The 20,501-nt window shown below is 50.2% G+C and overlaps 1 protein-coding gene across 18 annotated transcripts in view; it reads right to left on the bottom strand.

Moving 5' to 3' along the window:
• The window catches only part of Zmynd8 (zinc finger MYND-type containing 8), a 103,259-nt gene continuing 82,758 nt past the window's right edge, over positions 1-20,501 (bottom strand). For 16 of the 18 annotated variants that reach the window (XM_032904799.1, XM_032904783.1, XM_032904786.1 and 13 more), the window contains 8 exons: positions 20,294-20,484; positions 13,602-13,682; positions 11,125-11,203; positions 10,117-10,356; positions 8,697-8,881; positions 7,836-7,902; positions 2,882-2,965; positions 1-1,548 (listed from right to left, as the gene is read on the bottom strand). In XM_032904799.1, coding sequence (XP_032760690.1) covers positions 1,400-1,548; positions 2,882-2,965; positions 7,836-7,902; positions 8,697-8,881; positions 10,117-10,356; positions 11,125-11,203; positions 13,602-13,682; positions 20,294-20,484 — 1,076 coding nt within the window. In that variant the 3' untranslated portion in view covers positions 1-1,399. The remainder of the gene's footprint in view (positions 1,549-2,881; positions 2,966-7,835; positions 7,903-8,696; positions 8,882-10,116; positions 10,357-11,124; positions 11,204-13,601; positions 13,683-20,293; positions 20,485-20,501) is intronic. The other 2 variants (XM_032904798.1, XM_032904796.1) reach the window with 1 other exon arrangement.

Here is a 20,501-nt window from a genome sequence, read left to right as displayed (position 1 = left end):
TCAAAAAAGATATTTAAGTTTAATACAAATTTTATACAAAGAAAATGTGAAAAAATACTCCCATATGCTAAAAGCAGTTACGCTTCCCAAATAAGGCCAGCTAGGCTAGATTGGTTTTTTTTTTGTTTTGTTTTTTTTGACGACCGCAATTCACAAATTTTCTCTCTCTCCTGTTTTCTTCTAGCGTTTCTTCCTTTCTTCTCTAGTGGGGGTTAACTAGCTGGACGAGGCGCAGCTTGCGTTCTCTTATCAACAATGAAGAGAAAGTAAACGGAGACTAAAATGTACAACGGAATGTACTGGAATGATATACAGTTAATTTTTTTCTGATATACACACATCACCTTTTGCTTCGATCGATGCTTTGTTTTACACAACATACAAAAATGGAACTACAGCAGACGTAGCGTTTAACGGACAGCATGTCGGGTCCTGGCTCTCTCTCACACTGCCTGTGTTTCATGCTTACATTAAAAACGTAGAACTCCGGCATATAAATAATACGTACATGCTCCAACCCCGGGCTCGGTGGCCTCGTCGTGCATCTTGCCTTTTGAGTCCTTGCTTCTGAGAAGCACGTCTTCGAGAAATCCGTGTGAGTGCTTATGGGGAAAAAAAACTCAGCCGAGAGAAGGGGTGTCTCCCTCCCCGAGCGAAGGCCGTCTGTGTTCTCGACATTCGCCCGCCACGGGGATTGTTCGTGTGGACCTTCTGTAAACAGGAGGCTGCTTTGCCCTTTCGGGAACCATAGCTGGAAACACAGCACTCACACATACACACTTCTCTCTGTGTCCTTCGAGCCCAGCAAGCTTGTGTTTCCTAACATCGTCTTGTAGGGTCTGTGAGGGGCCGATGGCTTGGTGTGGCGGGTCCAGGGCAGCACAGCCTGAGAGCCCCGATCATGGTGTGCTGTGGCGACAGTGGCTCCCTCCCCTGGGTATCCAAGGACAAGGGCCTATGACAGAATAGCAATCCCTGGGCCCAGCCCTGACACCACAGTGAGGCTAGTGGGCTAACTAACCAGCCCCTGGATTATCAAAACATTCTTTTAACTGTAGATTTTTTTATATATATATAACTTGTTTTTCTTTTCTTTTTTATAAGTTAAGGTCAGTATAGATATGAAAAAGAAAGGGTACACTAGGTCAGTGACATCACAAAGTGTACCTACTTACACCTAACGTGTTTGGCTCACAGGGTAGAGCAGTCCCGGCCAAGATGGAAGCTGGGGTGGAGTCAAGTCATGGAGTCAAGTCGCTGTCCTGCAGCCAAGCCCACGGGCAGAGCCTGAGTGTTGGGAATTCTAAAGGTGGCGGCGGTTCTCCAGTTTCTGTTGCTTCCTGTTGTTTGGGTTGTTTCCCCCACACACACAGGGAGGTTTCTGGCTCACAATGCACCCCTAGTCCCAGAAGGTGTCTAGCCTAGACTCCCGGGACTCTTTGGGCATGAGGTTCTTCGTGCTGGTCCCTGCACTGTGCTCGGAGCGGGATGACCCTCGCTTTTCCTCGCTGCTGCTCCACAAACCCGCCTTGCTGCTCCGGGAATGGTCTGTGGAAAAAAGGCGGCAAGTTCAACTCCCCGTCTCCCCTCAAACTCCTCTCCCAGCTGGGAGCCACCTTCCCTCCCTCCAGCCGGATGACACCCACAGCTGCCCCTGTGGTCACAGGGTGACTCCCTGAGAGCACAGAGTGAGGGGAGCGGACTTTCAGGCTTTAACTACAGTGAATTGGAAGATGGAGATGTGTCACACTTGCAGAGTGAAGGTTAGCGAGGGAGGGTACCCAGTGGATGGGGAACCCCTGCCAAGTGACTCTCTGCCTCTGACCTCGGTTCTTGGAGAAAGACCCTCAGAAACTGGCATTTGCGGTCTCCCTGTGTTAACAGAACTCCTAATTAATTTGTAAGACTCACATCCAAACCAGGAAGAGATTGTAAGAGAGGAAATGAGGCCCAGATGAGACGGCTAACCTGGACACTGACTCCATGGACTCCCAGGAAGGACCATGTTAGGGGTCAGTGACAGATAAGAGACCTCAATGCCTGGGATGGCTTTGAGGACAAACAGGCAACAAGTTAGGGAGTGGCGGAGGAAGCGAAGAAGAAGCTAAAAGAAGAGCCACAGAAGCTATCTAGAAGAGGACAACAGCAGCAAACTGTGGGCACACGATGGCTTTAACGGCCGGCCATTAAGATCCCTTAGTAAGCTCCCAGATTCTCTCGCTCTCCTGAGCTGTGGAGGGTCAAGCTTCAGATGGAGCAGGGTCAGTGAGGAGGGACCACTGCTGCCCCTGGGGAAAGGCACTCACTTATGGTCTGTCCACAGAGCATGTGCCAAAAACAAAAACAAAACAAAACAAAAACCCACCCTCGGGTTGGTTTTACATTCAGCCAGAAGGGGGCAGCATTCTATGCACCCTCCGGTTCCTGGCAGTTACTCTATAATCTTCTTCTAAAGGTCTTTGAGGGGGTGACATGGATACGGTCACAAGTCACCAAGCTGTGGGGAGAGCCAAGATCAGTGGGGACATGAAAGAAACAGAACTTGAGATCCCAAGGTCTGTAGGCCTGAGCCTCAGGTGGGCTGAGCGCAGGATGTTGGATAACAGAGTAGATCATGGCAGGGAGACGTGGTGTCCAGCTAAGACAAAACAAAGGCTCTGAAAGGCCAAACCTACAGCAGTTTGCAAAGGCAGCAAGAGGACTAGACAAGAAGACTGACAAAGCAGAGGAAGACGACACTCAACGCACAGGACACACCCACAGACACAGAGACACACATGCGCGCACGCACACGTACACACACACACACACACACACACACAGGGCTTCTGCACACCAGGAGTAACTCCCAGCGGCTCCCCTGAGACAGGGTCATACTTACACTTCTGGGCTGGGTAGTTGGGGTGCGGCTGGTGGTCTGTAGTGGTTGGGGTATAGGCAGGCTGCTTGTCACACCTCTTGCTAACTGAAGAGAGCACAGGTAGCCTTAGAATCCATCACAGCTGAAATTCCACACAACCCCAGGGGCCGACACCCACGGTCACTGACGGGCTAGCAAATAGTTCCTTCATGGAGGCCACTCGATTGGATGTGCTTACAGGCGACCAGGGGTGCTTTTAAAAACACGCGTGTAAACCACAAACAGGGTCGCTGGACAGGGCACCACATCACAGGGAGGAAGGCGGACACATGAGGACATACGGGGACATAAAAGCGGCCCCGTACTGTGCAAGCCACGAATGCTCAGGATTCTGAAAGCAAAACGTTCTGAACCACGAGCTCTGCCAAAGTCTGGTCCTAGCAGGGAAACTGAGGCTGTGTTGAAGTGCACGAGGGTGTCGAGCACCGCAGAGCAGAGCAGAGAACAGACTGACAGTCTGTGAGGAAGAGGAAGGCTAGCCCAGGGGCCACGCTGAGGGCAAGAGATAGCAACTGGGAGGGACCAGCTGACTAAACTCTAAGCCCCAATAAAGGGACATCCACGAACTGTACCCAAGTCCTTAGACAAGGCAAGCGCGCCTGCCACCAGTCACCCCAGCCCTCAGGAGTTTGAAGCCAGCCTTGGCTATGGAGCACAAGTGCCTACAAACCTAAAAGTGTGAAGTGGAAGGAGTGTATACGTTAAAGAATATCCCAAAGAGGGAAAGAACAGAATCGAGGAAGAAGGAAAGGAGACGGAAGTGTCACCACAGTAGCCATTGCCTAGGTGCTAAGTGGCATTACAGTTAGTGCAAATGAACCTTGGGATTACGACTTTTCAGAGAGAGAGGGGGGAGGTGAGAAGAGACAGTGGAACACGCATGTTCTCAGTCCTGATGCCAGCAGGCCACAAGCAGAGACAGAGAGAGCAAGTTGCCAAGACTCTCCTGACAGGCTGGGAGGAGGGCAGGCTCACTCAGCCAAGTGTGGCCAGACCACATAAAGTAATCAGAAATCAGGGAGGCGAAGTTCACGGATACATTCTAAAGTCGAGTCAGAAAGCAGGCCCTTGGAAGTCTCCGGAGGGCCAGCGTGGCAGGGGAATCAGGCGAGGACACCTTGCTGGATCTAGTCTAGCTTCTGTGCGTGTATAAGAACATTCTGCTCAAAACCCTTAAAGGACAAATTGCTGCTGGGGACATGACTCTGTGGTGAGCCCTTGCCCAGCACGAATGCAGCCCTGAGTTCAATCCCCAATATCACACAAAAGGCCTGAGGAAGTGTGTGTGTATAATGTAACGTGTAAGTGTGTCAGGGGTATGCATGTAACATGTACGTGTATAGGGGTGTACATGTAACATGTGTGCAGCAGGGGTATATGTGTAACATGTGTAAGTGTATAGGATGTGTACATGTAACATGCGTGTGGGGGTGTACATGTATGTGTGAACATGCATCATGTAAGTGTGTGGCAGGGGTATACATGTAGAGTCTGGAGGTGAATTATTTCTCCTTTTTTTCTTTTTTTTGAGTCTGGGTTTCTCATTGAAACATGTCTGGCCAGCGAGTCTTGGAGATCTCTGGGTCACAGTGCTGGGATCACAGGCACGTGCTGCCTCACTAGGCCTTTTACATGGATGTACATTTTAGGCCTTCCTGTTTGTACCCTCTGAGCCACCTCTCTATCACCCTGGCCTCATTCTTTACCCCAGATTCAAGACTTGATCTGAAATAGCCTTCCGACTGGGCACTGTCTGAGATAACATGTCAGAACATGTCGGCTGGGCTGGGGCTCAGAGTGACGCTCAGAAGCCTGGCGTAGGCACGGCTTTAAGGTCTGTCCCAAGCATTATACCCATGTCTAGCACTCCAAGAAGAAGACTACAGCAATAATAAACCTACAACATTTAGACTTCTAAATGCCCTTGCATCAACGGCTCCCTCCCCTCCCTTTCCTCTCCCCTCCCCCTCCCCCTCCCTTTCTCTCCTTTCTCTCCCCTCCCCCTTCTCCTCCCCCTTCCTCCCTTCTCTGTGAGACTCTGGATAGTCTGGAACTCACTCTGAAGACCAGGCTGACCTCAGACTCACAGACATCCACCGGTCTTTGCCCCCAGAATACTGGGATCAAAGGTGGCTTCATCTCTTTTTTTTTTTTTTTTGGTTCTTTTTTTCTTAGCTGGGGACCGAACCCAGGGCCTTGCGCTTCCTCGGCAAGGGCTCTACTACTGAGCTAAATCCCCAACCCCGGTGGCTTCATTTCTTAAGACAATGGTGAGAAGCCAACACAGAAGCCAGATGGGTGGGGAGTGTGAGGGGGGTAGAGGCAGGATGGGATGCCAGGGAGGCTCTAACTGAGCTGGGGAAGCGGAGTGGACAGGTGTCAGGTTGTGCCGCTCAATCCAGTAACCATGAACCAAAGTCACCATTTAAATGACCTGAAGGAAACTGTCCACTCCCATCCCTCAGTTGCATGCGCTCAAGGGTTTGACATCCATTTCTGCAATGGACAACATAGACCTGACCGTGACTCTCGTCTGTCAGTGATGAGAGGTATGGCGTGGAGACGCAGGTGAATTTATCACTGCTCCCCAGGAAGATATGAGTGGGGCAGCTTAGCAGCCAAGGACAGAACAGAGAGGCGGGTCAGGTGTGGGAAGCTGGCCTGACTGAACAAGCCAGATCATTGTCAAGTCCGCTCAGAACAGCACCCACACCTGATGCTCCCAAGGATGTAGAGGCAGGGAGAGCCAGGCAGCTGTTCTGACAGGAATGGAGAACTCAAATTCTTCTGTTATGAAGTAAGGAAGCAGGGGCTCATGGTAGGGACTTAGTAAGGTGACCAAGCAGGTGAGAAACTGTGCCCAAGGTGAGCAAGACTTGTGTGTGTCGTCATGGGAAGAGTGTTCCCCCGGTGATGCTCTACCGCTGAACTCTAGGGCTCAGGTGCAGCTTTGGCCAGGTGTGCATGCTGAGGAAGCAAGAACCCAGGAGACTGGGTTCCATTATCAGAGTTTCTGATGGGAAGAATAACAGGGAGACACAGCTGAAGGGAGGGGAAAGAAGGAATGCTGGGATTGGGTAAACCAAGGCCACACAGCACAGCCTGGACAACCACCTCTGGTTTCCACTAACAACAGCTTTGTGGGAGCTACCCACTGCACCCCACACACTCAGAAAGGGACACCGGCACAGAAGCCCTAGCTCTGAAAGCTTTCTCAGAGGCTAGAACTGCAAGGCACTTCCTTGGAGTTCATGACTCCCTCCCCCACACCCAGCCACTTCCTCCAGGACCTAAGGTCTCCTTCCAGTCTTCCCTGTGCACCAAGATTCTCTAGGTCAAAGGGCAGCAAAGGGAACCCACAGACCCAAGCCACACAATCTCTTCTGCTGACCAGGGTTTGCTGGGACACTGCCAGCCATGCATCTGACTGTTTGCTCTGTGACTTGCGACAGGCATCGGGTCAGCATGGACCTGCTAGAGGACTCCTCAGGGTCACTCTCAGCTCTACCGTCTCTGCGACACCCCAGAGTCCCAGATGATATTTCCTAACTTGGACACGGCTAGCCCCACTCTTGGAATAAAGACATCCCTACAGTCCTCTTCTCCTCGCTTAGTTCGTGGGCTTCTCTGCTTGTTTATATTTCAAACCGAGTTTCACTCTGTAGACCAGGTTGGCCTAGAACTCACAGAGATACACTAGCCTCTGGCTCCTGAGTGCTGGGATTAAAGGCTTGGGCCACAAATCCCAGTTTTTAATAAAACTTATTTTAAACTTGTTTTCAACATCATCACTGATAAGTGGAAAATCCACTAAGGCATCTCTTCAAAAATAATTTTTAAAAAAGGGGGTGGGGCTGGAGAGATGGCTCAGTGGTTAAGAGCACTGACTGCTCTTCCTGAGGTCCTGAGTTCAAATCCCAGCATCCACGTGGTGGCTCACAATCATCTGTAATGGGATCCGATGCCCTCTTCTGATGTGTCTGAAGACAGCCACAGTGCACTTAGATATAATCAATCAATCTATCTATCTATCTATCTATCTATCTATCTATCTATCTATCTATCTATCTATCTAAAAGGAAAAGAAAGAAAACAGATTGTTCCATGCTAAGAGTAGGAAACTGGTCGAATCCAGTTCACTCTGTCTTTGTGAAGAGCAGAATTCAAGCCAGGACGGTAGTACAGGCCCATCACTCCAGTGCTCAGGAGGCTGAGGCAGGAGGATGATGAGATCAAAGACCACAGTTCGAAACGAGACACGATGCTGACAGCGTTGTGGAACGACAGGGCCCCCAAGCTCAGCAACACGCCAGAACTGTAGAGGACAGTGGGGAGGGAGGCGGTATCCCTTCACCAGAGGTCTCCAACCATACACCCCGGAGTCTGCACGCTTACCTCCTCCCTCCAGCAGCCCGCCACTCCTTCAGGCAAATGGCAATCCTCCGCACACTCACTGTACACAAGAAAAGCCTCAACTTTCTGTTTTCAGCCACAGGACATCAAGGGACAAGAGGTCCCGGAGCCACCACAACAGGAGAGAGCCTCAAATTGGCCAAGGAAGCCATGGCTCTGAACTCTGGAGTAAGCTCAGAAGAATATAGGAGAAGACGACACCCAAGGCTCCCAGGGAAGGAGGAGGATGGCTCAGCACAGAACTACTCATCGCTAAAGGCTTTGAGGGTCTTCATGAATCAAATATGCCCTGAGGACCTCAGTGACCCGAGGGGATCACCCTGTGTCCCAGTGAACGGTGCCCTCAGTAAACACAATGCACGAGGGTGACCAATACAAGAAGGTACCCGGATGACACCTTGCCTGGCCGTACCTCCAAATCCTTCCAAAGGTACGCCAAAAAAATCCCAAACGCGACCAAGTGAAATACAAAACCCCTTGTGCCCACCAGGGGGCGACATACCAGAGCCTTGGTTGGAGCCTAAGAGAATGGAAGAGGGCGTCTCTCTGGAGCCGGAAAGGTCCAGGGTCTAGAAATAGAAAACAAAAAGATTGGACGATAGAATCCCAGGGAATCATGGGAAGGCTCACCACTCCCCCTACCCAAGGCACCTTAGAGGCCTGGTGATCAGACAAGAGCCAGGGCAGAAGCATGGCCACACACCTCATGCTCTTCCTGTCAGATCCAAAAGGCCAGAACAAAGCACTAGAGCAACCCCCCCTTATCCCTGTTGTCTCGGCTCCCACCACATTCACTACCTCCTCAGACCTACCCAGTGCCTTGCTGTGCACAGAATTGTTCACAAATCTTCTTTTATTTCATGTTAGTCTCTTACGAGGCAATACTCGATACGGTTTCTAACTGACCATCTAATGACTTGGCCTCTTGAAACAATGATCAACCATGACCCTTAAAATGGCCTGTGTATTCAACTGTTCTCACAGTCCCCACAGGAAGCCAAGCAGCTGTGAGCCCTATGGGCCAGTGTGACAGCACCCGTGGCCACTTAAATCTCAAGTAATGTTAAAGCAAGCAGGCCCTCGGTCACATCAGCCACACTTCTAGTCCTCAATAGTGACACGTGGCCCAGTGGCTTCCAGGGTTGACAGAAGAGACGTTGTTTTACCTCCGCAGGAGGAACACCTTTCTGAACTTTGAGGAACAAACATCCCATATACACACTGCCCTGGCTCTCCATGTTCTAAAATGGAGGGGAGGGGAGTGGCCATAAGGAACCACTCTCCACCCAGACAAACACAAACAGCAAGGGACATCGAATGGTGGCAGTACAGAAAGGGTCTTTGGCACAAGGGGGACCCTTACCGAGTTACTGTCCTTGCTCTTCTCCGTTGAGGAGGAGTTCGAGGACGATGATGACGTCTCTTTCTCTTTGGGGGTGCTGGCTGGTTCTGAAGGTGCGGACTGTGTATTGGAAGAGCTGCCCTGAGATGTCTTATTTCCTGTTTCCTGGTTTGCCTCAGCATCCGCTTCCTGCTGAGGGGCGGTAGCTGGGGACCAATGAGAGCAGGGGAAGTCATGAGATGCTTCAAGCCACATGGAGCCCAGCTTTAAAACTGTGCTACCCCAGGCTCCATTCCTCCCAAACCCACCTAGAGAGAGACCTTGCATGGGCCTCTGACCCCAAAACCCAGAGCTCCAAGCTTTATTTGAAAATAGACCTTTCGATATTTAGCAATTCAATCCTTAAATCATCTTCCTGAGAACATGCTCTCCAAGCAAAGGGAAACGGTGGGGAGCCAGGATGTGGCCACTGAGGAAGCCTGTGGCCTACCACTAGGCTTAGGAACACCTCAGCCCAGCTGAGACAGAGTAAGGGAGGACAAACATCCTTCGAGAGGGGCACAGGGCTTCTAGGTGAGCAGAACAGTGGGAAAGAGTTAGAGACAGGGACATCACCATGACACAAAGAGAGTAGAGCTTGTGGTGTCAGAGATAACTAGACTGCAGGAAGTACCCACACGGAGGCCTCCCTCAATGAACACCACCAAACACAGGGGCAAGTACCCGGGAGTCACTAAACCCTAACTGCACAACTTAAAGCCACTGATATGCTAACCCATGGGGTTTCCTGCTAGCATCCAAAAGGAGACGATGGCTGTCAAGGCAATCTCAATTACCAAACAGTTAGTCCCAGCAAACACACATCACCCGGGGGGCTCTCCACATCCTAGAATATGGGCACGCTGGCGATAAAGAGCCATTTCCCACCCAGACAACCCCAGACAGCAAGGGACATCCAGGGGTGGCCCTTCCTAAACCTAAGAACTGGGACAGCATCCTGTTTGAGGCAGTGGATCATCATCACCCCAAAGAACAGAGGTTCTAGGGGCTGGAGAGATGGCTCAGCAGTTCTTCCAGAGGTCCTGAGTTCAAATCCCAGCAATCACATGGTGGCTCACAACCATCTGTAATGAGATCTGATGCCCTCTTCTGGCATTCAGGAATACTTAATAAATCTTTGAGAGACAGAGACAGAGAGAGAGAGAGAACCAGAACCACAGAACGACTCTTAGTGCTAAATCAACCTCCCAAAAGCTCCATTAACCTGACTGTTAAAGGCTGCAAACACTGCCGAGTTCTGAGATTTAACTTCACATCTGCATCTCTTATGTGTCAGAGCAACAGAGGTTTAGGGACAGCCTGGGGCAAGCAAGCGTCCCTCAGAACCTCAGCCCGGAGGCCCCACCACGAAGCCCCCGCCCCGGCAGGCGCCCAGGCGTACCCGACTGGGTACAGGACTTCATGTGCTCGGGCCAGTGGGCCTGCTGACAGGGGTAGTCGCAGTAGCTGGTGTTCCAGCAGCAGTAGAAAATGGCCTCCTTCTTGCAGTTGGCACACCACTGCTTCTTCTTGGTCTCGTCCACTGCCTGCTGCTTCTCCAGCTCCAGCTGCTTCTTCACCTCGGCGATGAGCCGATCCCGCTCCTGTTCCAAGCTCTGCCGCATCTCAGCCATGGTCAACTCTGAAGGAGGAGGAGGAGGACACTAGCTGCACCGCTGGCCCAGCACAGAATACTGAGCATCAGATCCCTAGGTTCACAAAGAACCCGACCTAAGTCTTGACTAGGAAATGGCCCCCACTACTAGCTCAGTGGCCCTGGGCCAGTAACCCAGCTGGGACATTCATCACTTGAGTTTCATAACCCGTCACGCTGTCAGTGATGTGCCTAGTGTGAAGGTGACGGGAGACCCCAGTGACGTCATTCTGAGCAACCCCAAATTGTAGGAATTCCACACACCTTTCAAACGATCCCAAAATACATACACAGCATCTACTGTGCACAAACTTGGTCCCAAGGAACATCAGGCGATGAGGTGGCCAGTTGTTATGGGAACAGGGGAACTATCAAACCACTCACTCCTTAAAAAAAATCCAGGCAGTATACACATTTACAAGTGACCCTTACACTGAAACTGAATGGCTCCTCTGGTCCTCATAAACTCTTCTTGAATTAAAAGAGACCAGCAAAGGGCCACCACTGTGGTTCAGCTGGTAATGGGCTTGTGGCTAAGCCTTATATCCTGAGTTCAATCCTCAGATCCCACATAAAGGTAGCAAGAGAGAACAGTTATCTTAAGAGAAAAGTAGGTCTGCACCCCAAGCTCAGCTTCTCTAGACTGGACCCTTGAGGGCTATGATCCAAATGCCTCTGAGTACAGCCAGGTTTTGACCTGTTCACATCAGGGCCCAGCCTCAGAGCAGCCAGAGCCTCACCCCCCTTGGGCCTTACCCAGGTTGTGCTTCATCTCGGCGAGCTCCTGCTGGTGCAGCCACTGCAGCTTCTCAATCTCAATCCTCAGCCTTCGAATCTGCAGTGAGAGCACGGGAGCCTGAGATGCCGCCACACGGCTCTGCTCCCCATCAGGCCCCAAGCTCTACCAGGCAGCCTGGCTCTGAGCCCACTGCCTCGAAGCTCAGGATTGGGGGTAGGGAGGTCAACACACTCACTCACACACACACACACACACACACACACACACACACACACACTCACATACACACTCCTTCACACGTTTACTCTTTCATATATACCCTCTCTTTCTCACACACGCTCTCTTTCATTCTCTCTCTCTCTCTCTCTCTCTCTCTCTCTCACACACACACACACACACACACACACACACACACACACACACAATCTTCGAGGACCATGTTTCTGAAAACCAAGGCAAATGAGCCAGTCACCCCCCCACCCCCAAAAAATATGCAGGGGGGGGAAAATCACAAAGAGTGAAAGGATTTTCATAGAAATAATACATCTAAAACTGAACTGGCATTTTGATTTTTTTTTTTAAAAAAAACACATAAAAACCCAGAGCTGCTGAGCTGGCTCTGCTGGTGAGGGTCCCTGGCACCAAGCCTGATGGTCTGCGTTCGAGGGTATGAACGACAAGTTAACCGGAGAGAACTGACTCATCTAACCCACTCCTAACAACCCAGCAAACCCCTACACAGTCCCAGAGCCGAATGTGTCATTCCTGATCTTCTAAATCCTGAATCTCGGATCTTGGAAGACCATAGGGATCTCAGGGGAGAGATAAAGGCGGGACCTCTCATTTGGAAGGGAAAGTAAACCCTGCTGGCTTCCAGCAGGGCACTCTGCCCACCCACAGCAGCGATAACGACTGCTGTCTTTCCAAGTTGTCACAACTGCACAGCACCTGACTCCAGGGGCACAGAAAACCAGGAGCTGCTCTACACTCTCAGCCTACAGAGGATGCCCGGAACCAAGGGTCACCTGTGTCACAAGCGTGAGAAAATGAATGAACAGGCGAATGTCAACACAGAGGAGTTACGGCAAGGTGGGGGGCAGAGACGCAGAAACCAGAACTTCACCACAGGCGCTAAAGGGGACAACAGTAGGGCTGAATACAGTGGTGTGCACCTTTTATCCCAGCTCTCAGGAAAGAGGGGAGTTCACTTGAACTCTACGAGTTCAAGGACAGCCCAGGATGTACAGGGAGATCCTGGCCCCACACTTAAAAAAAAAGTTCTCCTGGGATAAAGAGATTTCTCCTTCTTGATGAGCACTGTGAGTGTAGTTACAGACGGTGATATTTACAAAGCTCGAGGGCACAGCCCCTTGCACGTGCTTGGTTCTTAAATCTCCACTGGTTTCTCCAGGGCCTCTCAGGGGGCTTTATATTCATGCTGTCCTCTCTTGTTGTCTTAAGAAAACCAGTGTTTCCGCTTGGGATTTACTGCCAGCCTGCGAGAAATCCTGCGCCCTGTGTGTTGCCTGGTGACTAACTACCGGCCACTGCTAGCACCAAATGATCCACATAGATACCAGCAGCTGGGTGGTCACTCTGAGTGGCCTCAGAGGGGAGTACAGGGGAGGTTGTGTGTGTGTGTGTGTGTGTGTGTGTGTGTGTCTGTCTGTCCATCCATCCATCTGTCCATCTGTCTTTAAATAAAAGAAAGCTTCATGGGTTGGAGAGATGGCTCAATGGTTTAGAGCACTGACTAGGGCTGGAGAGATGGCTCAGCGGTTTAGAGCACTGACTGCTCTTCCAGAGGTCCTGAGTTCAAATCCCAGCAGCCACATGGTGTCTCACAGCCATCTGTAATGAGATCTGATGCCCTCTTCTGGTGTGTCTGAAGACAGCAACAATGTACTTATATATAATAAATAAATCTTTAAAAAAAAAAAAAAAACTGACTGTTCTTCCAGAGGCCCTGAGTTCAAATCCCAGCAACCAAATCTCACAACCATCTGTGATGGGACCTGATGCCCCACTTCTGGTGTGTCTGAAGACAGCGAGAGTGTGCTTATATATAATAAATAAATTTTAAAAAATTAGAAAAAGAAGAGAAAGGAAGAAAGGAAGCAAGCAAGCCAGCTAGCTTCATAGCTTACTTACAAGAGGTGACTTCGTAAGTAAATAGTTCAGCATGTTAACCACTGTCTTTACTCATAAAGCTATGGTGCCTCCCTCCGGCACACAAATTCTTACATCAGAAGTGCTGGGGTAAAAAGGGCCAGGGGAAAGGAGAAGACCATGGCTCTGACCGCACATAAACCAAAGGCAGCCCGTTCTCATTGTGATCTGACAGGATATAGGCAGGAGGCAGGGCCAGTCTCCCCACCACCTATTGATGACAGTCCACCCACGAGCCGAGCCCTCCAGGTGCCCCGGGGGGCTTCCAGCTTCCCAAGGCCCTGGCTCAAGCCCTGAACGGGTGGGGATTCCCCAGTTGCCTGACCTCAGCGATTGTGCTCCCGGTGGTGTTCTTGGAGAGGTCGTTGTAGATTTCTGTCATAGTCCCCTTTATGGCGTCCATCATCTGGAAAGATAAAAACCGCTTCAGCAGGTGACACCCACGTAGCCCACACGCAGTGAAGAGCCAGTGTCCCTCCCAGACCCTGGTGCTTCAGGCTGTCACGACGGCTGACAGACAGAGCAGGGAGGAGCTCCCTAGTAACCAAGGGTAGAAGCCAGGGAGGTCAGTAAAGAGTCTGCAGTGTCCAGGCCAGCCCCTCGATAAGCTGAGAAACCCAGAGTGAATTCTACCCCCACATGGCTTGTTGAGCAAATACAGCAGGTTTAAGGAAGGGGTTATTTTGTCCTTGTGGCGTTTTTATTTATTTTTAATTATTTTTTATTTATATATATAAAGCCAGATGGTGGCACACTCCTTTAATCCCAGAACTCTGGGAAGCAGAGGCAGGCGGATCTCTGAGTTCAAAGCCAGACAGGTCTACAGATCGAGTTCCAGGACAGCCAGGGCTATAGAGAATCCCTGTGTCAAAACAAACAAATAAAAAATATATAGTTTTGCTTGTTTGTTGGTTTCTTTTGTTTGTTTGTTTATTTCTTTTCACCAAGTCCGGGGCTCATGTCTCTACCTGGTTCTACCTCACCACGTAGCTGGTGACTGAGCTTCTGACCCCTGACCCCTGACCTCATCCGGTTTTAAGTTCAGCAGTAGAGCTGGAGAGCAGACCTTCATTGTGCTAGGCAAGCACTCTATCAACTAAGGTACATCACACCCACCAAAATAAATAGGGGGGGTGGGGGGCATTTAGAGACAGGGTTCCTCCATGTAGCCCTGGTTGTCCTGGAATTCACTCTGTAGACCAGGATGGACTTAAATGCAGAGATCTGCCCGCCTCTGCCTCCCCAGCGCTGGAATTAAAGGTGTGCACCACTACTGCCTGGCTAAAAAGGAGAAAATGAGTTTACTGTTAGGACGCATAAGTCCGTAGATATGCAAATGAGGTCAGAGGACAAATCTGTGGAACTAGTTCTCTCCTCCCACCATTACATGAGTTCCAGGGAACAAACTCAGGTCCCTAGATCTGGCGGTTTGAATATGCTTGCCCAGGCAGTGGCCTAGTTGGAGCAGGGATGGCCTTATTGGAGGAACTGTGTCACTGTAGTGGGCTTCGAGATCCTCCTCCGTGCTGCAAAGAAGACAGTCTCCTGCTGCCTTCCGATCAAGATGTAGAGCTCTCAGCTCCTTCTCCAGCACCACGTCTTCCCGCACGCTGCCACGCTTACCAAAATAACGGACTAAGCCTCCGAAACCATAAGCCAGCCCCAACTAAATGTTTGCCTTTATAAGCGTTGCCTTGGTCAAAGGTGCCTCTGCACAGCAATAAAAACCTAAGACACCACATCTGCACAACCTTTATCCACCGAGCCATCTTTCTGACCCAAAAGTGCATTTTAGTGAGAAATAATTAATGCCTTACCCACTTCACCAGGCGCGGTGCACTCTGCTGGCTTCCACTCAAGTGGCTGTGTGCGGACTGGCACGCACACACATTCAACGGTTCTTAGCATGTCTGGAGTTACCCAGACAACAACAGCACAAACAATTCTAGAACATTTTATCACACATACACAACCAAAACCAGGACCCACGTCCCCTGTCTTTACTGCCTTAGGATTTCTACTGCACTGACAGAATGTACTGCTACCAAAGCATCTTGGGAAGGAAAGATTTTAATTGGCTTACACTTCCACAGCAGTTCATCATCAAAGGAAGAAGTCAAGACAAGAATTCAACCAGAGAAGGAGACTGGAAGAAGGAGAGGATGCAAAGGCCATGGAGAGGTCCTACTTACTGGCTGCTTTCTTATAGAACCCAGGACCGCCAGCCTAGGGAAGGCACCACCCACACTGGGCCGGGCCCTGGGCTCTTCCCCGCCCCCCAAAAAAACCTACTGGGAGTTGGTCTGGTGCTGCTATGCATTCAAATGCTAAATAGATTCCTGAGGCTGTGTAAACCTGGCTTCCAAATTTAAAACTATTGGTTAAATAAATCTGGCAACAGCCATTCCCTGGGGGGTAATAGAGGGAGGTGGAGTTTGAGTTAAGGGGCTGGGAGTCCCTGGTAGGCACCAGGAGGAGAGGAGAAAGGAGGGTGTACAGAGGGAGCAAGAAGGAGTGTGGAGGAAGAGAGGACATGGAGAACAGGAGGTCGCCAGTAGTCATGATGGACCAGCAACACGTGACAGGATGAAATGCCTCCCAGAACACCATACTGTTAAGAGCAGGAAGAACCCAGAAAATCTCAAACAGCAAGTATTTGGGGAGCACAGCAGAGGACATAGCCAGAATACTTTAGATATTTAGATTAGGGATAACCCTCCCCACCCCCATAATTGCACAGAGCCTAACAAATAAATCATAGTTTGAGTCTCATTCATTTGAAGCTAGACGATTCATATTAATTTAGATTAAAATGCCCTAGAGATTATTATACATTAAAATGCCTTAGAGGCTTGCCTACAGCCCAATGTGAATTATGGAGGCATTTTCCAAATCTTCGTTGCTTCCTTTCACATGACTCTAGCTTATGTCAAGTTGACGTAAAACCAGCCAGCAACACCCCCAACACCCTCTTTACCCCCTACTACACCTAAGTTCTGGGGAACCATTTATCCCTGCCCTTCCTGTTTCTATGAATTTGTATGCTCTGGACCAGCATTGAAATGTCCATAACTCCACACCAGGGCCTTAGGGACGGTGGTCAAGGCTTCCTAAAATCTACATCATGTACCAAACTGCACCTTGCCTTTCCCTAGCCCATCATGTGCCTTCTAGGTTCCATGAAGCAGCCAAACTCAGAAAGTTACCAATTAATATATCTGTAAGTCCCCTCCACCTCCTACCTGAGGGTTGGCCCCTTCCCAGCCATGGTGGCAAGACTAGAGGAAGGGGGACTGACAACCCTTGGCTGTTGGCCCTCTCTGGAGTTTTCAGTGGGAAGGCAGGACAAAGCCAACTGGCTCTGGGGGATCTATTCCCACCAACAGCTCTCATCATCTCTCTCAGAGGCTCCTTCTCCCAGGTAAAAACCAGGACAACAGCACCCACGAGCTGGGTGCACCTGTCAATGGATGGAGAGAACCAGGGGCCGTCCCAGGGCAACGATGCATAAAGAAATACTTGTGCCACACACAGTGTGTACTGCTTTTTAAAAATGAGTGAAAACAGGGCCCGCTAGATGGCCTGCAGGTAAGGGCATTTGCCACCAAGCAGGACAGTCCCCAGAACCCACATGGTAAAAGGAAAGACCCCAACTCAAGTTGCTTCCACATACACACACAGCACAAAACGATGAGTGGGAAAAAGTTTCAGAAAGGAAATCCAGGTTCTGTTTTACAGAACATGTCATACTTAACTACCACCACGGATGAAACATTACCCCAAGCTTACCCTAGAGTGGGTGTCAAATGAATACATTATGTGGGAGTCACACTCCCCACCTGCTGCAGGCCCAATGCTGTGCTGGCCCAATGCTGCCAGCACATGCCCTAGACTTCCACAGACCTTGGCAGGCACCTGTGTCAGCCCCGTCCTGGCTTCCTCCCTCTGCCTCACCTACCACATTAATGGAAAAAACTGCTTTAAGAGAGAACTAAAAAGCCAGTCCATTGCTAACACAAAGCTTAACTTTGTGAACTCGTGAACTGACTCTCACTTCCAAACGCAAGCAAAGGCCCCAACTTTTTTTTTTTTTTTTCTTTTTTTTTCCGGAGCTGGGGACCGAACCCAGGGCCTTGCGCGTGCTAGGCAAGCGCTCTACCGCTGAGCTAAATCCCCAACCCAACTTTTTTTTTTTTTTTATTAACTTGAGTATTTCTTATACACATTTCGAGTGTTATTCCCTTTCCCGGTTTCCGGGCAAACATCCTCCTCCCCCCTCCCCATCCTCCCCCCATTGCCGCCCTCCCCACAATAACTCTAGTTCACTGGGGGTTCCAACCTTACAGGACCCAGGGCTTCCCCTTCCACTAGTGCTCTTACTAGGATATTCACTGCTACCTATGAGGTCAGAGTCCAGGGTCAGTCCATGTATAGTCTTTAGGTAGTGGCTTAGTCCCTGGAAGCTCTGGTTGCTTGGCATTGTTGTACATATGGGGTCTCGAGCCCCTTCAAGCTCTTCCAGTTCTTTCTCTGATTCCTTCAATGGGGATTCTATTCTCAGTTCAGTGGTTTGCTGCTGGCATTCGCCTCTGTGTTTGCTGTATTCGGGCTGTGTCTCTCAGGAGCGATCTACATCCGGCTCCTGTCGGCCTGCACTTCTTTGCTTCATCCATTTTGTCTAATTGGATGGCTGTATATGTATGGGCCACATGTAGGCCCCAACTTTTATAGAGTGTCCCTCCGCCCAAAGTCACCTCAGAGACAGGCTGGTTCATCAGCTCCCTCAAAGGTTGCTATGTTCAATTTTTCGACAGCAATGAAAATATCTCCCCCAAGAGGCCATTCTTCATTTTGGCTGTTAGAAGGGCACTGAGGAGTGATGGGGTTTAAACAGGTCTCAGGAGCTGTGACAGATGCACTCTGGGGACCTCAGTTTGCACGTTTGTGAGTAAACAGCCTCCCCTTCCGTAATATAAACAGTTCTGCCCAATGAGTGGAGGGTGGAGAAGGAGTGGGCGGGCAGTTGAGAGGCCCCTCCTTAACTCGGTCCACCCAGAGCTAAGGCCTCTGACACCTTCACCACAATCTCCCCTTTCCAACTCTCATCTTTACCTGCAGTGTTATCTCCTTGCCCTCCTGTCCCCAAGAGTATGTGTTGTGTACACATGTGACTACGTGTACATGTGTGGATGCCAAGACTTCCTCAGTCCCTGTCCACCTTCCCTGCTGAGGCCAGGGTCTCCCAACCGAACTCATGCAGCTTGCTCCGGGGATGCCGCCTCTCATCTGGGACCCCAGATGAGACAGGGCATAAGCCAGACCCGGATGCCTGCAGAGCAAGTACTTCCTCCTCAGCCATCTTCCAGGCCCTACAATCCCCTCTTCACCAAAGAGTGGACAGGCTGTGTCTTTGTGTGTACTGTGTGGATTCTCTAGGTTTCACCGTGGCTCCGTGATAAGTACGAGGTAACAGCAGCGACGTGTGCAAATAAGGAATTACAAGAAAATGAGCAAGAAACAGTTATCTAATCCCAATCTGGAGGGCTGAGAAATGGCTCAGTGGTTAAGAACACTGGTTGCGGGGTTGGGAATTTAGTTCAGTGGTAGAGTGCTTGCCTAGCAAGCACAAGGCCCTGGGTTCAGTCCCCAGCTCCGAAAAAAAGAAAAAAGAAAAAAAAAAAAGAACACTGGTTGCAAAAAAAAAAAAAAAGGGGGGGGGGTGGGGGGGGCTGCTGGAGAGATGCCTCAGTGGTTAGGAGCACTGACTGCTCTTCCAGAGGTCCTGAGTTCAATTCCCAGCAACCACATGTTGGCTCACAACCATCTGTAATGGGATCTGATGCCCTCTTCTGATGTGTCTGAAGATAGCAACAGTGTACTCGTATAAATAAAAATTAATTAAAAAGAAAAAGGACATTGGCTGCTCTTTCAGAGGACCTGGGTTCAGTCCTGTGCACCAACACGGTGGTTCACGACCATTGGTAACTCAAATTACAAGAGATCTGACTCCTTCTTCCGGCCTCTGAAGAAAAGAAGCACACAGTGTGATATGCTGAACCCTGACCCCAGCCCTGACCCTAACTCTGTTGGACCCCAACCCTGACCCTAACATTGTCTAATCCCAAATCTGTCTAATCCCAACTCTGACTAGGACACTGTCTGACTCCAACCCTAACTCTGTCTAACCTGAACCCTACCCAGATGCTGTCAACACTGACCCTGAATGCAGGCAAAATACCCATACATATAAAAATGAATTATTAGAGAAAAAAATCCCAAGCTGGGTGAGTGACTCACACCTATCATCCAGCATGGCTATACAGTAGTTTTTGAGAGTTAAGTAAACCAGAGAGAGAGAGAGAGATTTCTCCACTCCTCTCACCTGTGCCCTCATATCTTGAACTGCTATCCAGTAATCACTATTCAGTAATCACTAGATTACTGCTGTCACAATGAACTCTCTCACTCCAGCTCAGCGTCCCTTCTCCCGGCAAGCCAAACAGACAAGGGTTCACATCTCCCCAAGAAAAACCAAGCAACACCAGTCCACAGTTTTCTATTAACCTAACTAACCTGCTGGGTGGCAGTGGCGCACACCTTTAATCCCAGCGCTCAGGGAGGCAGAGGCAGGTGGATCTCTGCTAGTTCAAAGCCAGCTCTGGTCTATAGAGCTGAGTTCCAGGACAGCCAGGTAGGTGGCAGAGTGGTGGCCACCACACACCTATAATCTCAGGTGCTTAGGAGTTCTTCAAGGCCAGCCTAGACTACGTTGGAAGACCCTACCTCAAAATAAAACAGAATCCAGAATCACACTCAGTGTTAAAAGAGCTTGTGTAGCACATTCCAAACCCTGGTTTAGCCAGGAAAAAAAGCAAGACATGGATGAAACTATTAACTCAAGACTCAAATGCAAATTGCTCTTGCAGACCCTTGCAAAGCCAGCAACTTAGCCTTTTTTACAAACTACCAAGCCAGCGCCCCAGCCACCCCACCCCAGCCACGGCACCACCCACTTACTTTGCTGGTGTACTTGGCAATGTCCGCAGCCACGTCGGCTGAGGCGGTGGCAATGGGCAGGTCAGCGTTGATCACAGACGCTAAGGTACTGGCAGAGCCCGAGCTGCTGACCAGGGCTGCCGGCTGTGTGCTGGTCACCAGCGTGATGGTGGATGTGGACGGGCTCTGGGTGACCTCCTTCTGCTGGACAGCTAAGAAAGCAAAGGGT

The sequence above is a fragment of the Rattus rattus genome, chromosome 5, assembly GCF_011064425.1.
Source record: "Rattus rattus isolate New Zealand chromosome 5, Rrattus_CSIRO_v1, whole genome shotgun sequence".
In the NCBI taxonomy this organism is placed as follows: domain Eukaryota; kingdom Metazoa; phylum Chordata; class Mammalia; order Rodentia; family Muridae; genus Rattus; species Rattus rattus.
This window is presented reverse-complemented; position numbering and strand designations above follow the sequence as displayed.